Here is a 23,726-nt window from a genome sequence, read left to right as displayed (position 1 = left end):
TAGGACAAAATGTTGGTTGCAGCTATAGACCCGAGGGTTCAGAAGTCGTGGATATCATGCATCAGCAGATTAGCACAATGAGTGCAGGCCGGGCAATTATCATGGGAGATTTCAACTACCGTTGTTATTGATTGGAAGGATTGGTGAAAACGCAAATGGCAAAATAGAATTGGAATTTATACAATCACTAAAGGATAATTACTTGAAACACCATGTGATAATGGGAACTAGAAATTCGGTGTTGGATCTGGTAACAGCATCAGAAGATCTATCTATAACTACAGTAGCAATTATAAACCTAGTCAGGAAAATTGACTGCAGTCTTGTCCTGGGAGGTCACTCGACATATGGAATTTTTGATCAAGAAAGAGTTTATGTAGAACTAAAAAGTTGGTGATTATGACTAACTTAGGCCTTAGGATTATGACTAACTTAGGCATCAAACATGAAATGAATGTCATTAGATTGGAAGCGGTCAAAGGTTGTTTGACTGAGGCAGCATCGGACTGCATACCCAGTGTCAGGAGGATAAACTGATAGGGAGTAAGTAGTTGAGTAGCAATATAAAGCAGGATCTGGGGGGGGGGGGAAGAGAGCACTATGGAACGAATATAAACAAAGAGGCGGTTACCATGCTCATGAGCAATATAAAGAACAAGCAAGAAGTGCAAAAAGAGGGTAAGGGAGGCTAAATTAGATTTTGAGAGAAAATTAGCTAAGCAGGCCGAAGTAAATTGACAAGAATTTTTTTGCTAAGTAGCAATAAGAGAAAGAATGATTCCGAGAAGAATCATTCTTTCTCTATCACTTTCTAACTTTCTCTGTCACTTTTCTACAATCAGCATCTTTACTCGGTGCTGATAATAGAAAACTTACAGACGCGGAAAAAATAGTTCAGTTACCGATTGATCACATTGCAAGGGTATATCATCAGGAAGGAAAAATAGAATTCATACACAGGCTAAGAGATAATTTCTTAATATAGCATGATATGGAAAGTACTGGCGTGGGAGAGTATTGGACCTGGTCATCTGAAGAGCTATCCATAACCAAGGGGACAACAATACTTTGAATTGGTGAAAGTCACCATGCGGTTTTCACTTGGGAGATTGCAAAACATGAAGAATATTCTATCAAGAATGGGTATTTGGGGTACTAAAAGGCAGGTGATTATGACATGCTTAGGAAGAAGCTTAAATCTGTGGCATGGCATGAAACACTGCAGTGTTTTATGCCATATTTTATTACTAACATCACAAAAGATGTTAGTAATGCATGGGATATAGCTAAGGGTCATCTAGAGGAAGCAATATTAAATTGTATACCTAATGTAAGGAGGGATAATCAGATAGGGGTTAGATGGATGAGTAATATCATTCAACACAAGCTGCAGAAGAAAATGCTGTGGAGGGTAGATAAACCGAAAAGTGACCAACAGACTCATGAACAGTACAAGGCTCAGGCAAGAAAGATGACTGGCATGGCAAGGAAGGCAAAATCAGATTATGAAAAGAATCTAGCTGAGCAGGCCAAAGGAAATCCCAAAACGTTCTTTCGTTATGTGGCAAGTAAAAGGAAGAAGAATGCCTATGGAAGATTAACTTTAATGAGCGATGATAGTCACAAGGAGATAGAAACAGATAAAATATTTGAGTTACTGAATGATCACTTTGCAAAGGTATATCATCCTATGTGGTTACTGCTTTAGCCTATGTGACAGACACTAATGTGAGAAGAGAGGTGGATGGATTGTAGGTCCTCAGGATATTGTAGAATCTTAACGAAAATATAGCTGTGGGTTTAGATTGGATAACAGCTAGGGTTTTATGAGAACGTGCAAGGGAACTGGCAATGCCTCTGACCGGGCTCTTTAATTTAAGTCTCATCTCTGGTAGAGTTCCAAGAGAGTGGAAAGGGTGCAATATAATTCTTTTGCATAAGGAAAGTTCTAAGACTGCAGTAACAAATTTAGACTGGCCAATATCTCAATCATGATGGTAAAAGTACTAGAAAAATTGGGAAAAAATAGAATTCAAGAATGGATAGATCAAAATATATTACTGTATGATGGTTAACATGGCTTTGTGAAGCGTCGGTCATGACTTAATTTACTAACTTTTTATAATAGAATAACATGCAAATGACAGAATACCATGTAGAATTCTGTTATGCAACGTAGAACAAAAGGGGATGGATATGATATTAGCTAAGTGGATAAGCGGATGGCTTCTGAACAGATTTCAAAAAGTGGTATTTGTGGGACTATTGCTGTTTAATGTGTACATACTTGATATAGGAAATAACCTGAAAGGAAATATTCAGTTGTTTGCTGATGATAATCGTTCTGCAATCTCTCTACATCGGCTTGTAATAGTTTACCAGGCCGATGTGGAGAGATTGCAGAACGATTTAAATGAGCTATCAGTCTGGGCAAAAGATAATAGGTGTCAGTTTAATGTAAAGTTATGCATTTTGGGATAAATAGATTACAAGCAGTGAATCACATTGATGGCACTGTATTTCATGAAATAGATAAATGATGCTAGAGATTTAGGAGTGGCTGTAGCAGGGCCGGCCGGAGGTTTTGCGGAGCCCCTCGTATGTGCCAGCGCCTTTGATCATTGCCAATACCTGGTTCTGGCAATGATAAAAGGACAAAGAATCAATATAAATAAATTTAATTAAAATATTTCCCATATCAACACATCTCTGAAACATCGAAAATTCCGTTATCAAATTTTCTTAGAAATTTGAAACTGGCGGCTCCTCTGATCGCCGGGCCTCGGTTTGAGGCCCCGACGTCCGAGTTGTAGACACAGTGTCAAAGTTTACAGGATATATTGCTAAGGTTGTTCAGGTAGCTCATAAGATTACTTGGCTATTGAAGAACACATTAGCAAGTAGAGTTAGGAAGTTGTTTATAATTGGATTACTGTGCTCAGATATATTACACTGGGTTTCTTAGGAAGCGGTGGAGGGCATTCAGAGGCAAGTGATTAATATGGTGTGCAGCCGGTGGATTGCAGAAGTTAGTTGATAGGAGAAAAAGAGTAGTATGATAGAAACATTTAAGTTGCTTAAAGGGTTTTATAGGATTGATACAGGGGAAATGTTTCAGCCTAGGCTAGAGGGGCCAGCACAAAGGGTCATCCCTAGAAGTTGAAAAAAAGGCGTAGCTAGTAGGTGTCTGATGACTAGATTTTTGTTTGGAGAGTGGTGAATGAGTGAAATGGGTTGCCAGGGTAGTTATGTTTGCTTTGTCTGTTAATATGTTCAAGGAGAGTTATGATAGTGTGGTGAATGTCTGTTAACAGGGTAGTTATGTTTGCTTTGTCTGTTAATATGTTCAAGGAGAGTTATGATAGTGTGGTGATAGATTGGGTCTCCCGCGATTAGTCTCCGGACGCCATGGATGTGCCCTTAGAATAATAGTAATTTCAAGCAGCAATGTGCTCCCTATTGCATCCGAAACCTGTTCCATGTGGTTGAGGTGTTGGGAGCGTGCTGGCCACTCGATTCGATTATTATCTTTGGTCATCAGAAGTATTTCCACTGCTCGTGTACGATGTGGGGTGGCATTGTCATACATAAAAATGAATTCTTTGCCTACAGCACTATGGAACAATCGAACATAACGTTGAAGAACTTTGTTGCAATATTGGCAGTCATTGCGTCCATTAAGTAAAATGCCTCTCCACACCATGATCGCAGCACTGCAATATCTATTCCCTCAAGAACATTCCTGCGAAAGCAGAACCACTTTTCTAGAATAGGAAGGGCTAAAACGGCTCTCATCTGTAATGAAAACATTATCTTATTGGTGTCTTGTCCAAATTTTATGGATATAACACCACTGAAGACGTGTTCCACGATAGCTGTGGATAAAGGGACGCAGATGACAGGTATTTGCGCGTATAGGCCTTCTTGCCACAGTTTTCCAAGATATCTGCTTACTTGTGCTTAATGGAGGACCTGCCATGGTGTATTGTTTTGCTGTTATAACCAAAAATCTGAGAGACCTCTCAGCAAGTCTGGAACACATTCCATTGGTTTGAAAGAGCTTTGATAAAACGCTGTGAGATTCATAAACTTTCTGGCAAAATCAGTAATTCTGCGAACTCCTTCACGTTTCCAAATAATTTTTTCCTGCGTGAAATCATCTAGCATCTTTGAGTCATTACAAGACATCAGAGTTTGCAACTTTATTCCTTCACGAGAGGAGTTACCTTCAAACAGAATTTGCATAGCACAGTCTTTTTTTCCTTGTATCCTGCTATCTAGGGATCCCTTTGGGCGAAAATTTGAGTTATGCAAATATAAATCCTGAGTGATCCCAATTTCCACAGGCTGATTGATCTGGCTTTGTTGTTTGTAATCTTCAGAAATAGTTTTCAACCTTTAGGTTTTGGACACCAGTGCACAGCGCTTGATTTGTTGAACAGTAGATGCTGTACGCATTCACTGTTAGCAGGAAAAGTTGTCAAAATGATCTCCATCCTTATGTCACATGACCATTTAGTAAAGATGACAGAACGCTACTCCTGCATTCTAAGAAAAGCACGACACATATACAAAATGATCTGCATCCTTATGACGTGACAATTTAGTAAAGATGACGGTGCACTACTCCTGCAGTCTAAGAAAAGCACGACACACATATATGTATTCGAAAGTAGAAAATTCATTAGATTTTATTATGGGAGGTATGTATCGGTAACATGGGATTGCTGTTTATTTTTTGTATTCTTTTACTAGAGCATTTTGTCTGTGTAAGTTCGGTGGCGCAATATTGCTCAAAGTTGGAAGCCAGTAGAGGGGGGGGATGGATTTGACACAACCTGTTATTATTCTCATCGATGTATTATTTATGTGTTAATTTTCTATATATATGAGGACTGTTTAGCCATACTGGTGAACAATATTCTGCCCCAGAGTAGATTAAGGCCAACGTGGAGTATCGCAGTGTAATTGCAGAACCCCATGTACAACTACACAGTTTTTGTATGATGTTATTACGGGTTTTGATCTTTAAAGAGAGATTCTCCAGATGTCTTTTGAAAGATAGTGTTATGTCCATGTTAACACCCAGATATATAGGGAAATCTCGGTCGTGCTGCAGCAATGTGTTGTTAAAGCTGACCTGAAGTTTCCTATTTACCGATTTGGTGTTTAGGTGAAAAGAGCTGACCTCAGTCTTATTGAGGTTTGGTTTTAGTCTCCATTTTATGAAAGTATTCCCCAATGGTTCTAAGGTTATTTGTGAGAATATCTTCAATTACTTCAATGCACTTGTGTTGGATGGCAAGGGCTGTCACCAGCATAAGCAAATTTTTTTTTGACCTAGCTGTCGGTAGATCAGATGTATATATAAGTTGAATAAAATTGGTGCTAATATTGAGCCCTGTGGAAGCCCATTGTTCAACTTTCTCACTTTACTCATTTTATTTCCCAGTACCACATGGAAGAACCTGTCAGAAAGCATGTTGCCAATAAGTCTTATGATGGATTGTCATGGTATGACTTGTATAGCATCCCCTCTTTCCATATCGTGTCGTATGCAGCAATAAGGTCAACAAACACAACAGAGGTTTTCAATGGAAGCCTGCTTCGATATGGGTCCGTACAACTACGTTGAGCCATAAAGCCTGCTTGCTCAACAGGAATAACTTCAGATATTTTTGGCCCAATTCTGTTAAGGAGGAGTCTCTCGAGGAGCTTATAACAGCAACTGAGGAGCACAATTGGGTGATAGCTGTCTACTTGATTTTGAAGCTTGTTGGATTTTAATATGGCTATTATTTTGATTCACTTAAAGGCTGTTGAAAGGTTTCCGGTCCTTAAAATGTGAGAAAAGAATCTTGATAGCCATTGATGAGCATTTTTTCCACAGTTCACCAAGAATTCAGGGTGAACACCATCAAAGCCTGGTGCTTTGGCAGTTTCCACCTCCTTCAAGGCCTCAGTTATTTCGTCTGTGGTAAATTCTCTTGAAAATCATCTGCACTCTGTCATAAGTTTTTGAGTGTTCATTTAAGTTGACGATCTCGAGGGGCTCTAGACAGCGAGGTTATTCGATAGGCAATTCGATCTGGAGTCACCAAAGGATCATTACGAGTGATTGGGTTACTTCCACCTAACTTCTTTAATAGGCTCCATGCTTTTCTACTTGATTTTTTAAAGTCTAAGTCCTCTGTAGTTTTATCCATTTTTTCCATTTTTCTCTGCGCTCATTATCAAGCTTCTGATCTTCAAGGACTTGTCTTGTGTTTATCGGTTGATTTTGCAAATTTTGGGTAACAAAGCAGAGATCTGGGTTGTATTCCCTATTCCATGCTGCAGCCTTAAAGGTTCCTGTCCTTTGCATCAAATATTAAGCTAAGATTGTTTTGCTCAGCCCAGTTTGTTAATGCTTCACCATTTTCATTATTATAATTCCACATGGTGCACCTCATGGAGCTAGGAATACTCCATTTCTCATTTTTACTGCTAAAAATGAGAAATGGAAATACTGAACATATTTGTCGCAAAGAAATGCACACATTATGTATTTAATAGAATTAAATTGTTGTACTTCACATCTACTCTATAATATACAGGGTGTTCGGGATAAATTTGACATATTTATAATTAATTATATTTTTCCGTAAGTTACATGTATTAACACACACTTCTCTTCATTTAAAAGTTTGGACCCTTCTTCATTCATATACAAGATGTCAGAAAGGATGGATAGCTGGAACCCACCTGAATCATGGAAGAGAATAACTTGTATCATGATGATTCGTGCCCGCCATCAAAATAAGGATATTACGACTGCTGCCCAATGCTCCCTGAATACAGTAAAAACAATCAGGCATGAACTAGAGACTTGCAATGGTGACTACGAGGATGTAGCAAGAAGAAAGATCCCTAGCAGACGATCTGATTGCGTTCGTACAGCAGAATTCCTCGCAAATCTGCAGGAACAGGTGTTGAAGAACCCTGGCATTGGAATTCGGGCTTTGTTCGTGGAGTTGCTAACTGTAGTCAAGCCCTGGATAACAAGGGTAGGCAATGGTAGGCCGTATGTATGGCAGCAGGATTCGGCCCCTTGCCACACCTCTGGGAAAAGTCAAAAATGGTTGTCTGAAAATTTCTACGACTTCACCAGTCCAAATGTTTGGCCTCCAAACTCCCCAGACCTTAACCCCATGGATTATTTTGTATGGGGCGCAGTTGAAAAAGACACCAATCGCACTTTCAGTAATACAAAAGCCCAGTTAATGGATAAAATTAAAACAGTTTTTGCGGCCCTTCCCAGGGAGACTGTAGCATCAGCTTGTTCGAGGTTCCGAAGCAGAATTGAAGCTGTGATCGATGCTAATGGTGGTTATTTTGAGTAAATCTTGTTGATAGTATTGTAATTAACTCTGCCTGTAATGTTTTTTTGTCAATTCATTAAATTTAATAGATACAAAGAAGATTTTCTTTTTCCTTACGAAACTGTCAAATTTATCCCGAACACCCTGTAAAATGATAAGCCTTTTTATGTAACGTTTTTTTGTCAAGTTATTTGAAACTCAGGGGCTACCCTGAGTGTCATCTTCAAAATTCGATCATCAGAATTCAAGAACTGGCCTACCAGTCCGGAAAACGGGAGGTTGGATGCCGTAGGCGCCAGATCCCCCTAGTATGCAATAAGAAAATAAGCTGCCTTTTTATTCCCATATGGGAGTAGGCAAGGCCTTTTATCCCTATCTAGCTTTTGGAGACTGAGTGGGCAGTACAATCTCCACCGATGGTCAATCAAAGATAGCTGGCCCATGACTATCACTAATTATATTATATAAGCCGCCACTGATGAAGAGACTAGCAAGCAAGTGCTGCTTTCTCTTGGTAACTAACAGGATATGTTACTGTCTAAATTAATGTGAGTTCTACGATCGATTTTTTTGAGTTTACAGGGTGAAAAATCTGAGATTGGGAAAGAAAAAAATCGTATCCTCATGCAAGAGATCGACTAACTCCGGAACGGGTCGTCGAAGATAGGCTTAAAGTTCCTCCAGTCGGCGACTAGACCTGAACTTTATTTTCGTGGCATAGCATAGAAGATGGAAGCACCATTTCCACTGAGCTAAAGAGGCTCTCAAATGAAGGGTTCCAGTGTACAATAATTTCAATAGTTCTACAATATTTAATTTGTTCACCTTTATCAATGTTTGATGCGAACCAGAATTTAAGAAACAATTTCCTTCTGACCTGATGGACAAAGTTTCTTTGTTTTCACTGAGTAGTCTGAAAGTGCTATTTTTGGTAATTTTCTGAAATTCCGAGTTGGATGAATTTGGCAAGTATCATTAACCATATTTTAACATATCACATCATGTCTTCCTGCACTTGCATGATTGTGTATTGCTTTTCTGAATCAGAAAATGGGCTGCACTTACTGTGATTTCATTTTTATATTTTCATTATCAAAGCATGTATGAAGAATTATGATCCCAAACAGCAGTTTTATTCTGTGTGAACCAACCAATGGTAGGGTGATGGAAGTCGTTCTAATCTTCTTAAATGTCTGATGTGATATTTAAGATCTTGCATTAAAAATGTGTAATTACCAGACATTAATGCATAATAATACTGAGAGAACCTCTAAAAAACATCAAGTTCCATGTTTTCATAGAAAAATTAAACTATGCATTTTCGAAACAGTCGTAAAATAAGCAAGTTTGGACAGCTTACTTTTGTTCATACATATGTCAAAACCCATTCATTTATATTTGATCGCATTGTGATTGATGGTAATCCTCTGATTGGTTACTTACCCAAGTTACATTAACACACTTGATAGGCAGACAGATAAGTAATGTTAGCATTGGATTCGGAGACACTGAGATTTTATGCTTAGAAAACACAGTCGTTAAGACTGTTCAAAGGCAGAAGGAATGAAGGGAAAAAAATAACATTAGTCTCTGAATATAGGGTTGAACTGTGGAATGCTCGATAGCAATCATAGAAATATTTTTAGAAAATGCAAGCAAAAGAAACCGAATACCCATGTGAATTAGAGCACAGTGAACTGGTAAGAGTTGGAGCATTAATCACTCTGATTTCTTTTGCACCGAGTCAATTATATTTTTATGGAATCTTAGAGTATGGTTGTGGTTGATTGAAATTGTGGCCAAAGCAAATAAGGCTTTGAAGTCTTGTCCATCCTGTCCTGTTATTACAAATAATGGTAACATTACGGATAGTAGGATCATCGCTCGGCTTCAGGTCAGTTTCTCATAAGCAGAAGTGTATTGGTTTATACTTCTGCAAGAAAGCCTTGATGTGATCTGTGTTTTGTCGTGATAAACGACAATCCCATTGTAGGAATGTTTCCATTATTTCTATTTGGTGAAATTATCTGGCTTACTATGATGAGCAGTATTCTTTTGTAGACTGCAGGTGTCGATTATATATCTTCTTCTTGAAAAATATCAAAACTTGACTTCATACAGGGAACTTGGTTTATTAAGTGATTTATCTTCCTGAGGGGGTGAAGCAGTTATTTGCTGAACTGCTTGAATTTGCCAACTTTTCCAATTCAATGCTCACTTGTTGAGTGTATGATTAATTTTTGTTGATTTTTGAACTTGGTTGCAGTTTCTTGAGGGTCTCTGATAAACAAGAGGATGAAGTCTTTATTCTCAAGAGGAGTTTAATTTGGTGTCAGAGCTTCCCATCTACTGTGGGGAAGGAGAATTTCTGCAGTACTCTTGATCTATGCAGGTAAACTCACTAGATGATTGATCATGGCCAGGTTGTCCAGGACTGCCCGTGTTGCCAAAGTAATACAAGCCTGACCAGGATCCTTTCTCGATGCCCACTCGGTGCACTGCAAGGTAAAGTTGCTGGATACCAGTGACAGCAGTTTGGAAGAGAGGACAATAAAAAAAAAAAAGACTCAATAGTAGTAAAGCGAAGAACACAGGAAGTAAAACAAAGAAAAAGAAAGTACAAAAAGGGCCAGTATCATCAGTGGGAGTCCCGTGTCAACGATGAACAGATGCCTCACATAGAGGGATAATAGAGTATTCATTTCAAAATAACACTGGAACAAAAGGATTCCTTTTTGTTAACAAGACAGCAGTGAGTTTTTCTAGCCCTGAAATTAACAATAATCAGAATCTTAATGAAAAATGGTTTTGAAATCAGAATTTAGGGTTAGAGTAGTTGATATTCTGGAAATTTTATTTCAGAAAATAAACAAAATTTCCATATGCTCATCAGAAAATATTCACTGGACCTGAAGGTCAGTGCTGTGCTCATGAGCAAAACATTACCACTTACACAGTGGCTATTGAATTAGAAACCTTTATTCAGGTGTAAGTGAACATCACTTACGCAACATCATCAAATTCCTGCTCATGTACCCTCAAAGGGTGTACAGGATATGACAGTACTATAGTACTACATGAAAAATTTACATCATTACTAACTTCCTATCTACAATTTCCTTCCAATTCAGCCTGTTATTTGTCAAGATTCCAACATTATTTCTATTGTCTAAGGCACTTTGTACCATATCAATCCACCCATATCTTGGTCCTCCTCTGGGTTGTTTTTTCCTGGCAGAGAACACTTGTTTTGCTAATCTTTCCTCGCACATTCTGTTTAAGTGACCATACCACCTGAGATTAACTCTGCTAATGCATTCCTGGATGCTGACAATGTCAAGTTCTTTCCTAATATCCTCGTTTTTAATATGATAGTCATTGATGCCATCTGTTCATGCCTTTAATCTTTCTCATGACTCTCATATCTGCGGTCTCTAGTCTTTGGTCAAGTGTTTTACTTCTGACACAGCTCTCAGATCCATAAGTTAAAACTGATTTGAACACTGTCTTGTATAAAGCTAATTTAGTGTTGCGACTAATTTCTCTCCTATTCCATATGAATTTATTCAATTGACTTCCCACCATACCAGCTTTGTTGATTCTGTTGTCTATTTCCATATTTAATTTACCATCTTAACTGAAAATCATAGATAAGTAGCTGAAATGATTTACTTCTTCTACAGGGTCTACGTTCACAATGCAGTTCACATTTTCAACAATTCTGCTTATTTTCATTGTCTGTTTATTTATTGCCGACCTTCATACCATATCTATTACAACAGTTATTGAATTTTGTCAGGGAATCTTGCAGACTTGTAGCGGATTTATTTAGAAGTATAACATTGTTGCATAAAGCAAAGCACTGACATTAATATCTCCAAATTTTATATCATGTTTAATACCACTTTCCTTCATAATGTGATCCTTATAGATAATGAATAACATAGAGGATAATGTACATCCTTGTCTGACACCAGATTTAACATTAAACCATCTTCCTGTACTTCCTTCTATTCTAATTGCTGACTTACAACTCAAATAAAGACTAAGTATTGCTTGATATAATGCTACATTAACACCATATAATTGTAGCGTATTGAATAGCTTCTCTATTGGCACCTTGTCATATGCCTTTTCTAGATCGACAAAACTTAAATACAGACTTCATATTCCCATGATTTTTCAAGTATTTGTCATAAAGTGAAGATCTGATCGTGACAGCCTCTATTTGGCCTGAATCCAGCTTGTTCTTCACCAAGCTTTTCTTCCACAATTCTTCTCAACCGTTTCTAAACTATACTTCATAAAATCTTACCAGGCACAACGAGTATGGAAATACCTCTGTTATTCTCAGGTTCAGTCTTATTTCCCTTTTTATATATGGGTATTATGAGAGCTCTACTCCAATCGTCTGGAATTCGTCCCTCTGTCCATGACTTCTGAACTATGCAGTGCAGCCATTGTAAGACGTTTATACCACCATACTTCAGCATTTCTGGTCGAATATCATCTACTCATGGTGCCTTTCCACAATTCAAGGTTTTGATAGCATTTTCTACCTCTCATGTATGGATATGTATTCCTGACTGCATGCCTGGTCAGTGTTTTTTACCACTGTGCTGTCATCACTGCTTGTTTCATTTAGCAGTTTTTCAAAGTAATTACTCCATACTTCAGGGATATCTTTTTCTCCCATTTTCATGTCATCTTTATCATCTCTAAGTCTTCAAGGCACTCTTTCCTCCATTTCTAAGCTTCTTCAACAATCTCCAGAATATCTTGCCACCTTCTTGATATTTATTTTCTATGTTCTTGCTAAGTCCTCCCATGACTTTTGTTTAGCCAGTTTTACAGTGTTTAGTTTTCTTACATTTGTCTCTGTATTCTCTAAGAGCACAAGCGGACTTATTTGCCAGGAACTTTTGATATGCTTCCTTCTTTTCCTTCACTGCCTCTTTAACTTCCTGTGTCAAAACCATGGAGTTCCGATTTTTCTATCCTTGCAGACAACCTCACCACACGCCTCTCTGGCTGAATCGATCAGGGTTTTCTTCAAGGCTTGTCACTGAATCTCCAAGGTTTGGTTCCTGTTCTCAAACGCTTTCATTTTATCTTCAATAATTTTTGTGTATTTTAGTCTACAGTTCACATCTGAGAGCTGCTCAACTTTTATTCGCTTTAAAACTTTCTTAGATGTTATTCTTTTCAATATGAAATTCAACTTTATCCTGCTCAAGACTAAATAGTGATCGCTTCCAATTTCAAATTCTCTGTACATTCTGGTGTCCTGCACCTGGGAGAAAACATCACTATCAACAATAACATATTCAATGAGATTTCTCTTATTCCTTGCCATGTGAATTTGTGCACATTTTTATGTTGGAACATGGTGTTAGTAATAACCAGTCCATCTCCTGAGCAGAAATCCAACAAGTATTTGCCATTATTATTAGCTCTGGTCTTTTCTCCAAATTTTCCCAAAATATTTTTGTATGCCTGACAATCATTTCCTACTCTATTTAAATCCCCAACAAGGACCAAATTTTCCTTTTTCATTGTCAGTTGCTTTCTCTAAAGTCTAAAAAAATTCCTCCACTTCTACCTTAGTAGAACCTTCTGTGGGACTATAGACACAAATAAGTATCATTTTCCAGTTCCCCATTCTGATATTTGTCCACATCACTCTACTTGAGACTGCTTACCATTCAAGAAGATTAGCCTCGTATTTAGTGTTGAATACTATGACTACTCCTTTTCCTTGATTGTCATTGCCTGAATATAACATTTTGTATTTATTGCTCAGAAAGATCCCACCAGTTTTTGTCTTTTTTTGTTTCGGTGACTCCTATTATGTCAATCTGGTACTTATCTAATTCTTCAGCTAGCTCCATTTCTTTGTCATTCTGGCTTCTTATGTTGATAGTACCGATCTTTAACTCTGGTGATGTTAAGTTGGGGTGTTTTCAGATTTGTTCCAGTAGCTGACTTTTCGCTGCTTTCCCTGGTAAAAACAACGGGGTCCTTGTTTAACCGGGCGATGCCCCAGCTGGCATGAAATTTGGTCATGTTGTACCATTATTTTGTATTTTGGTTTAAGCCAATAAGAATACAATTTGGTCGGCTAAATCCCAAATTGCCAGCCCATCCTCGTTCGTCCAGTATCCAAATAGATACCCAACAGGGTGCACCACGAGAAGGTGAGGATTGGACATCAGGTCAGAAGCCCTGGTCGGTTCTCTGCATTCCTTTAAAGGCTATGTGGAGGTCTCCTCTCAGTTATACAGCTTTGATTCTTAAGCACCCCCTTATGCAACATACATGTGCAAAATACTTGGTCAATGCATCTAGTGTTCTAGGCCATTATTTAAGAATGCTGCTGTTCAGTAATCTTATCTTCTCACATATTAGACTTGTCATGTGCTAAACCATTAGTACTAGCCAAAACAGCCATCTCTTTTACCTTTCCTCTCTGCACACTTACAACATTGCTAACATGCTTAATCTTGGCTCCAGGGAAACACTATTTCATCTCACCCTCCTCAAACTGCTCTTATCATGAAGTTTTGTTCTGTGTAGAACTCCATGTAAGCACACTATCTCTCTCATTATTATATGGTTATTCTCATAATTTATTACTGCTTCCTTGCTGTCACTCTACATGCAACATCAACCTAGATGTTCACAATTGCAATTTCTTGCATTCCATCTTTCAACTTACCACCATCATTCTTCTTAGTCTCCCCATATTTCTAGCACTCACTCCAAAGCACTTCCAGAATACGCACTCACCAGTTACATGCATTTCGCATATGTTGCAAACAAAATCACACGTTGAAATCGCAACCACTGTTCAAAGACATCGGTGACATGATGTATATACATACAGTATGACAAAAATACAAGCTTTTAAAACCAACAATTGAGCAAATGATTCCAAGCAAACAACCAAACGCTCATAAAAATGATAATCCAGAAACACTGAATCAATTATGGCTAACTATTTTCAAAAGGAACTTATCAGTTCCAAAAAAAATCTCAACATGCAGTACATTGGGATTTACATGTTTTCACTCCTGGAAACTCATATTTCCATCCCATTTTTCTTGTCAAATAGTCATACTGGCTGCAGAATGCAAGTAAACTGATTCATAGATACCCTTTGGAATATAAAACTGCAATTATTTGGAATGTGATTATCTCTCTGTAGAGCTTCCATAAATTACTACCTAAATACAAAGTGTCAACAGTGACATTTAATAATTATGCTTAATAAATAAATGTGGGAACTGTGATATCAAGAACAATTTTATAGTTCCCATTTTAGGAATTATGAAACTCTTACACAGCAAAAGATGAACTGTTATATAATAATTCTTATTTTGGTCTCATCTGAAATTAACACATAAGAATTTGAAATGGCCACTATTTTCTTTTGTAAGAAGCTTGCTCCTATCAGAAGGAAAAAGTATGCAGTAGTGCTATATTACTTGAACACTAAAATTTTACACTTACATTTTATTAATGTTTTTGATTTTCTCTAATATGAACTACAGAGGTTTGACTGTTTGTTACTTCTGAATTTGATTAGTACTGATCAATGTTATATATAATGGAATTTATTTGCTTTGTTATATACCAAGTAAATAAATAATTGAAATTTTAAGTAATTTACTTAAAATTTGATCTTTCTACTGATGAACTCACATGTTACTGAATGTAATTAAAAATACATGAGCATCCATGGTTTCACTATGTACATTATACATAGCAATTTTATTCAGAAAAAGAAGATGGGGATGTGTGTGTGGGGGTGGGAGGAAGAGCATTCAGTTCAAATTAAACCTTTATCATTAAATTCACTCAGGACAATCAGCAATATCATAATGTAGCATACTCATGAAAATGAAATGTTCATCCATCACATAAATGAGTAAAAAAAAAAAAAAAAAATCATACAACCTTAACACATGCATCATTGTCCAAAGAACAGTTTTAGAAAGCTTCAGTAATTTCACAAATTTTTACAACTTTACTTTACATACAAAATACCTCAGCAGATCACAGTAAAAATAACTATATACAGAAAAAAAAAAATGGATCAGAAGTTGTAACAGAATTTTGAAAATTTACATCAGAAATGATATGATTAAGTAGAACAAATAAGACTTAAGTGACAATTTAAATGACAACTTTTGTATTGTGCTGCCAGAAAATGGCTAGGTGAAATAATTTCTGATTCCCACCAAATGAAATCCCATTTTTGTATGCTAATCATTTCATAAATTTTAGTCATATCATTTTATTCAGATGGTATTTAACTCATATAATTAGATCTCCAGGTAATGACACACACACACACACACACACACACACACTGAAACCTCTGTTAAGGAGGATGGAATCTTTTTCCCCTCCAATTTTCTATCCTCTTTAATAAAAGAGGATGAAAACTCTAATGATCTCTTCATTCCTTATTTACAGTTCAGACAATATTATGCTAAAATTAAAATAGATCTAATAATACAATAACTGAAATATGGGATCACATATTTTCCTTTCTTTTTTAAATTTCTTTTAAGGAAAGTCATAATTGTTGTCAAATTAGCAACAGAAGCAAAGCCTGTTTTAATTTTTTTTAACAATTTCATAATTTCAGGAAAAAATTCTTTTAATAAATATACATGATGATGCAATGAAGATAATTACTGTTAGCTTTTGTGATCAAATGAACAGTGATTGTGTGTGTGTGTGTGTGTGTGTGTGTAATGTGGTAACGGAAATGATGAATAATAAACACAATGATAATAGTAGTAACAATAACAAATGTAGTGAGGTTGAAAACATTAACGTCCATTGGGAAGACTATTGAAGATGACATAAGCTCATATTCACATGCTTCTGAGAAAAAGAGCAATATTATGAAATATTACAAAGAATCACTCTTTTCTGTTGGTCCATCGTTGATATTAAAACATACTAATTTTACATATATAACTTCAGTAAGTCCACATCTTTGAGCATATAAATACCTATCACTTTACTGTGACTAGGTTCAGTTGCAAAATTTTCCTAAATCATCACCTATCACCTTCTTTCACCTCTATCTATAAAGTCTTGAGAATTCCTTTAGAGATGTTAAGACTGTTTTCACATTCTGGGAACTACAAAAAAACAAAAATGTGATATCAGATTCGTTTCTGCAGTTTAAGTAAATTTTAAGATTATTTTATTTAAAATGCATTTATTAATCAGTTTGGTCAGTTCCTTAAATTTATTTTTAGTTACTTTTCACTGCTGACTGGCATGAAATACAAAATTGCAGTTCTGTACTAGTCTCTCTACAAAATAAGTTTTCTTTTTACGGGATTGATGTCATGATTCTATGGCAGGAGTTTATCTGCATATATCAGGTAGCAGATTAATCAACTGTGCCATACCTATTTAAGCAAGATTCTTATTAAAAATAAAAACACCTTGTAGCAACTTCTATAGGTAAAGTTGATAAGACTCTGTATTACTAAACCTTGGTATTTAGGGTCTAGCTACTCACTGAGGAGACCTCAAAAAAGGTTGAAACCAGTCTGGGTAGTGACCCTACCCATAATATATTGCAGTATACATCTTTTAGTGAGATGTGCTTTACATTATGGGAAAATACTAAGAATAGTGATCAGAGCTTTACCCACCTTTACAATGAGTTGCCCTGGTGTTGTACCATCTTTAGACTTGAACTATGTTTCAGGCGCAAACTTAATTGTTTGCATACTTGGGATTAGGAGTTAAATAACCAAGCTTATAAAATTACTTGGTAACCCTAATATATATATATATATATATATATTAATGTTCATTATTTACTCAGTAGAACTGTATATAAAAAAGGAAATTAAATGACTCTATACCGAGAATGACAAGTTTAATGTTAAGATACAATTAATTTCGTTGAATACATCAACTTCTTCAGGTATCACAGGCAAAGAATTAAATAAAAAATAACAGAGACATGATAAAATACGTTAACAGATCTAGTATAAAAGACACAATATATATATATATATATTTCACTAATTGTAATTGGATATTTGTCAACTCAAATAACTAAGTAATTATGTTTTTTATGCTACTTCAATGAGACAGTTCACGAGTGTCAGCATAAATCCATGTTCTTTCAATGTGAGGATCTTTTAATTGTAGCCATGTGCCAATAAGAGTTTAATAATTTTTTTAAAAAAAATTATTATTTTTAACACACACACACAACTCCTCCCCCCCCCAAACACGAGGTTGCAAAACCTATAATGTAAGTGCCACATATAGGTATAGGCCAATGGGCATAGCCAATGGTTAAGGATAACACAATGTAGGGAAGGGAGGCTATTCCAAAGAATCAGAAGTAGATGGAATGAAAGAAGAAGAGGATATGGGAAATCCTAAGTAAATTAAGTGATGCTGTTACTTAATAAAGGATAGTAGCAGAGGGAATGAATAAAAAGACAACTCTGCTCTCGGAAATTTGGAGCTGAAATGTGAAGAGGCACTGAGCAACAAATTAACATGTGTTTGCAAAATCCAGAAATAACACTGTCAATGTATTACCCTGAATGAGTCGACACCGAATATGACATAACACCTTACTAACTTTTTTTCAAAAACTGAAAACTACAAAATACAAACTAACCTAGTGTGATGCTTTCATGAAAGCATCAGTGAAAGCATGAAAGCACTGTATTATCTTTGGTAATACAATAATCCCCTGAATGTGATCACATGTCTTTCTTCTTGCACTGGCATGTTGCCTAACTCTAGCCTATCCTGAGCATCTCAGAGACTTGGTACCTTTTTCTGCTCGATGCACTTTTTTTTTTCTCATCTGGTTACCATTTCTGTAAAACCAAAGATGCTCAGTCTTATAATAATGTTTGTCATGTTTTGGTGTGATAAAAATTAAAAAAATATTCTCGATGCTATCCAGAAGAGAGCTAGCCATTTGGCTAATCTGTAGAAAGCACCTGTAGAAAAGACACAGTTTTCTTGCTGCCTTAATATCTTTTCTAGAGATATTTTAACAGGCACTGCTCTACTAAACAGGAGTTCATCTTCCCTTCACTTTCCACTAAATGTGTTAAAACATAAGTGGCTGCCCCCAACATTTTGCAGTCTAATTACAAATCCACTGACCTGTTTCTCCTATTCCATTCTAACCCTATTATTTGGACCAACCTTCTTCACAGTAATTATTATCTTTTGAAGAATAAGTTCCCTCTTCTAAAAACTTTGAAAAAACAGTACAAGGCATGCTATGAATTTATATATAAAATAAAAAAAAAGAAAAAGAAAAACAATACTAATGTTCTTATGCAATGGAACCATTTTATCCTCCTTAAGTAGTAATAAGAGTTTCATTACATAAGTAGGTTAATGACATTACTATCCTTTAATTCGTTAAAGCAAAAATCTGGCAAAACCTCATGTCTTCTTTATACCTTTTCCATAACTCTTTCAATCTATTCCTGTATGATTTCTCTAGTCATCCATTTATCCCACATTTATTATGAGAGAACACCTGGTAATTTGGAAATGTTGTTAAACATACATTTCCTAACTAGTTCCTATGCATCGCTATTTCTTCAAGTTCTTTCATCTAAGCCAGGGTTCTTCAACCTTTCAGACAGTGCAGGCCACTAAGCTATACTGCGGTATTTAGAATTGTAAGATGATTTCCAGATTCAAAAGGAATGCTGTGCATTTGATACTTTACCTAAAATCCTATATAAATAAACGCAGCTTTAAGAGCGCAGGTAGGAGTCGGGTTCATGATAAGTAAATACAATCAATACTTGAAAAAGATAATTTAATGAAGAAAACATTCATCTTGTACAATGTCAATGAGAAACTTGGCAATGCTTTTCCTTGACTGGCTTGTCGATGTTGGCATCAATGTTGGAAGTCACTATAGAGTATTCTCGCGTAGAGTATTCTCGAGATGTTGGTCCATAATCTGAGTTCCTGTTTTGAACTTCACATGCTTCATTCTGGAGAAGAACTGCTCACATAAGTATGTGCTTCCTAACTCTTGCATCTTCAAAGCATGCCGGCGAAGATTAGGGAATGCGTCCTCAGAAATGTAGTCTTTGTAAAATGTAAGCAAGGGCACATTGAACAATTTTTCTCTCAAAGAAGAGTTGTTTTGGCAGTACCAGCTCAGTACAAGCAGCTCCGTTTGTACTGAGCTGGTATTTTGGCAGCATTGACACTGAATGGCATTGAAAATAAATCTAAAGAAGACTGTTGGTTATGAAAATCACTAAATCTCTCTTTGAACTCACTTTGCAACATGGCTAATTTTGTAGTGCATTCATCAGGAGACAAACAGTTGGACTCAGCGAGAAGCTAAAAATGAGTTAAGGCTTTTTTTGCGAGTTGTGCCTCCCAAAGTTTGAGCTTGGCTACAAAAGCTTTGATGTGATCAAACAGAGCGTGCACCAGTTGATCTTTGGATTGTAGCCACGTATTTAGGTCATTCGTGTGCAGCGAGATGCCAGTCACAAAGGCAAAGTCTGTCATCCACTTCGGATCATTGAATTCCGCAATCGGCTTCCCCCATGGTTTGCATGAACTGCTGTATTTCGCTGCTTAAGTCAAAGACTTTTAAGAACCTTCCCTCTGCTCAACCAACACACATCACTATAATAAACCACATCACCGTGATCTGCTTCACACTCTTTGGTCAAAAACTCTTGGAATTGATGATGATTCAATCCTCTTGCTCTAACAATGTTGATGACAGTCGCAATAGCTTTCATGGCATTCTCAAATCCAATAGTTTTCGCACACAAATTCTCCTGGTGGATTAAAAGGTGGTAATGGACGAAATCTTTTTCTTCTAGTTCCGGTTCTTTCTGTAGGTTCTTTATATTGTATTCTTTTGATACTGACACTGACTCATGATAAATTAAATGGCCTGGTTTATCGTCGATTGGTACAAAAAAGTACAAATTGGTTCACTTTTCATTAAAAACCCAACAAGAATCACTTGATTTACGTTTTTTACTCATAGACGCCATAATGATGGAAGGTTAACCCAAAAAATTATCCAAAATGGCTGTGTAACTGTTATTATCCACTGACTATGTCTCACACTAATGAAAAAAGTCTGGCAAAATAAAACCACAATAGGCTATGGCTGACATGATGAACCTACTTGCACTTATACACAAATATCACATTGTTCATGACTGACTGACTGTGGATGAGATCCTCTTGTATTCATATGAAAATAACGAAGTATCGAGAACCTTTGAGATGTATCTGAAGGTACTAGACAGCGCACTTGATTGAACTACTGCTTCAGCCATCTACCTGTGACGTTAGTACTAGTACTTAAGTACCGTTTGGCGCTGGTAGATGGCTGAAGAAGCATGTCTATCTAATATTTATTTTTATAGGATTTTATGTAAAGTATCAAATGCACAGCATTCCTTGTGAATCTGGAAAGCATCTTACAATTCTAAATACCGCAGTATAGCTTAGTGGCCTGCAGGCTTCAATGAAATTATTTCAATTAAGGGGATATTAAATCCCACATTGTTTTAAAACCGAATAAGCAACTCAGAGATTGGAATCAGAGAGTTTCATGCCGAATATAGTAAACTATAAAAATATCGGCGAATACTAGCGTGAGCTAATGCAAGCAGTCCTAGTACGTAGTACAATACCGGGCAACTCGTTGCAAAGGTGAGTAAAGTTCTGATCGCTATTCTTTGGTATTTTCCATAATGTAAAAACACACTTCCTAGGAAATGTATGCTGTTATTACATTATGGTAGGAGGTCACTACCCAGACCGGTTTCAGCCTTTTTTGAGACTTCATCAGTGAGTAGCTAGACCAAATTAATACCAAAGGGTATAGCGAAAAGACCAAACAATAGCGATCAGAACTTTACCCACCTTTGCAATGAGTTGCCCGGTATTGTACTATGTACAATACACAGGTGGCTGGTGGGCCATGTGTTGAAGACCCCTGATCTAAGGTATTCCCTTGAGCAAGGTCCAAAGTCTATTATAATATAACTGCACAAATTCCTTTTTTCTTAAGAACACCATCACCTGCCCACTCATTCTCCAGATCAAGACTATATAATCATTTCCACCAACTGGGGAGAGGGAGGGTCAGGGTCAAAGCTGTATAACTGAGAGGAGACCTCCACATAGCCTTTAAAGGAATGCGGAGAACTGACCAGGGCTTCTGACCTAATGTCCAATAATCACCTTCTCGTGGTGCACCCTGTTGGGTATCTACTTTGATACTGAACGAACGAGGATGGGCTGGCAATTTGGTATTTAGCCGACCAAATTGTATTCTTATTGGTTAAACCAAAATAAAAAATGATGGTACAACATGACAAAATTTCATGCCGGCCGGTGCATCGTCTGGTTAAACAAGGCCCCCGTTGTTTTTGCCAGTGAACCAGGGCGAACAGCGAAAAGTCAGCTACTGGAACAAATCTGAAAACAAACCCCAACTCAACATCACCAGAGTTAAAGATCGGTACTTTCAACGTAAGAAGCCTGAATGGCAAAGAAATGGAGCTAGCTGAGGAATTAGATAAGTACCATATCGACATAATAGGGGTGACTGAAACAAAAAAGACCAAAACTGGTGAGATCTTTCTGAGCAATATATATAAAATGTTATATTCAGGCAATGACAATCAAGGAAAAGAAGGAGTAGCCACAGTATTCAACAGAAAATATGAGGCTAATCTTCTTGAATGGCAGTCAGTTTCAAGTAGAGTAATGTGGGCAAATATGAGAATGGGGAACTGGACAATGAGACTTATTTGTGCCTATGGTCCCACAGAAGGTTCTACTAAGGTAGAAGTGGAGGAATTTTTTGAAGCTTTAGAAAAAGCAACCGACACAATGAAAAAGGAAAAGTTGATCCTTGTTGCGGATCTAAATAGCAGAGTAGGAAATGATTGTGAGACATACAAAAATATTTTGGGAAAATTTGGAGAAAAGAGCAAAGCTAATAATAATGGCAAATACCTGTTGGATTTCTGCTCAGGACATGGACTGGTTATTACTAACACCATTTTCCAACATAAAAATGTGCACAAATTCACATGGAGAGAAGAGGCTAGGAATAAGAAATGTCTCATTGACTATGTTATTGTTGATAATGATGTTTTCTTCCTGGTGCAGGACACCAGAGTGTACAGAGGATTTGAAATTGGAAGTGATCACTATTTAGTCTTGAGCAGGATAAAATTGAATTTCATATTGAAAAGAATAACATGTAAGAAAGTTTTAAAGCGAATAAAAGTTGAGCAGCTCTAAGATGTGAACTGTAGACTAAAATACACAAAGATTATTGAAGAAAAAATGAAAGAGTTTGAGAACAGGAATCAAACCTTGGAGATTCAGTGGCAAACTCTGAAGAAAACATTGATTGATTCTGCCAGTGTGGTGAGGTTGTTTGCAAGGATAAAAAAATCAGAACTCCCTGGTGGACACAGGCAGTGAAGGAAAAGAAGAAAGCATATCAAAAGTTGTTGTCAAATAAGTCAGCTTGTGCTCTTAGAGAATATAGAGACAAATGCAAGAATGCTAAACACTGTGTAAAACTAGCTAAACAAAAGTCATGGGAGGACTTTGGCAAGAATATAGAAAATAAATATCAAGAAGGTGGCAAAATATTCTGGAGGTTGTTGAAAACCTTTAGGAATGGAGGAAAGAGTGCTGTAAAATGAGTTAGAGATGATAAAGGTGACATGAAAACGGGAGAAAAAGATATCCTTGAAAAACTGCTCAATGAAACAAGCAGTGATGACAGCACAGTGGTAAAAAACACAGACCAGGCATGCAGTCAGGAATACATATCCATACTTGAAATAGAAAAAGCCATCAAAGGCCTGAAATGTGGAAAGGCAGCAGGAGTAGATGATATTCGACCAGAAATGCTGAAGTATGGTGGTATAAGAGTCTTACAGTGGCTGCACTGCATAGTTCAGAAAGCCTGGATAGAGGGACGAATTCCGAATGATTGGAGTAGAGCTCTCATAGTACCCATATATAAAAAGGGAAATAAAACTGAATGTGAGAATTAAAGTGGTATTTCCCTACTGAGTGTTCCTGGCAAGATCTATGCAAGTATACTTGAGAAACGGTTGAGAAGAATTGTGGAAGAAAAGCTTGGTGAAGAACAAGCTAGATTCAGGCCAAAAAGAGGCTGTTAGGATCAGATCTTCACTTTATGACAAATAGTCGAGAAAGCATGGGAATATAACAAAGATCTGTATTTAAGTTTTGTCGATTTGGAAAAGGTATATGAGAAGGTGCCAAGAGAGAAGCTATTCAATACGC

The 23,726-nt window shown here is 36.8% G+C and overlaps 1 protein-coding gene across 1 annotated transcript in view; it reads right to left on the bottom strand.

Moving 5' to 3' along the window:
• Positions 1-15,100: 15,100 nt before the first annotated feature.
• Positions 15,101-23,726, bottom strand: part of Tnpo-SR (transportin 3) — a 605,621-nt gene continuing 596,995 nt past the window's right edge. The window contains exon 25 of the mRNA XM_090405918.1: positions 15,101-16,522. Coding sequence (XP_090262044.1) covers positions 16,462-16,522 — 61 coding nt within the window. The 3' untranslated portion in view covers positions 15,101-16,461. The remainder of the gene's footprint in view (positions 16,523-23,726) is intronic.

This window comes from Typopeltis vanoorti, chromosome 16, assembly GCF_054136105.1.
Source record: "Typopeltis vanoorti isolate ZY-2024b chromosome 16, IOZ_Tvanoo_1.0, whole genome shotgun sequence".
NCBI classification, from domain to species: domain Eukaryota; kingdom Metazoa; phylum Arthropoda; class Arachnida; order Uropygi; family Thelyphonidae; genus Typopeltis; species Typopeltis vanoorti.
The sequence above is the reverse complement of the archived record's forward strand: the minus strand, read 5'-3'. Positions and strand labels throughout refer to the sequence as shown.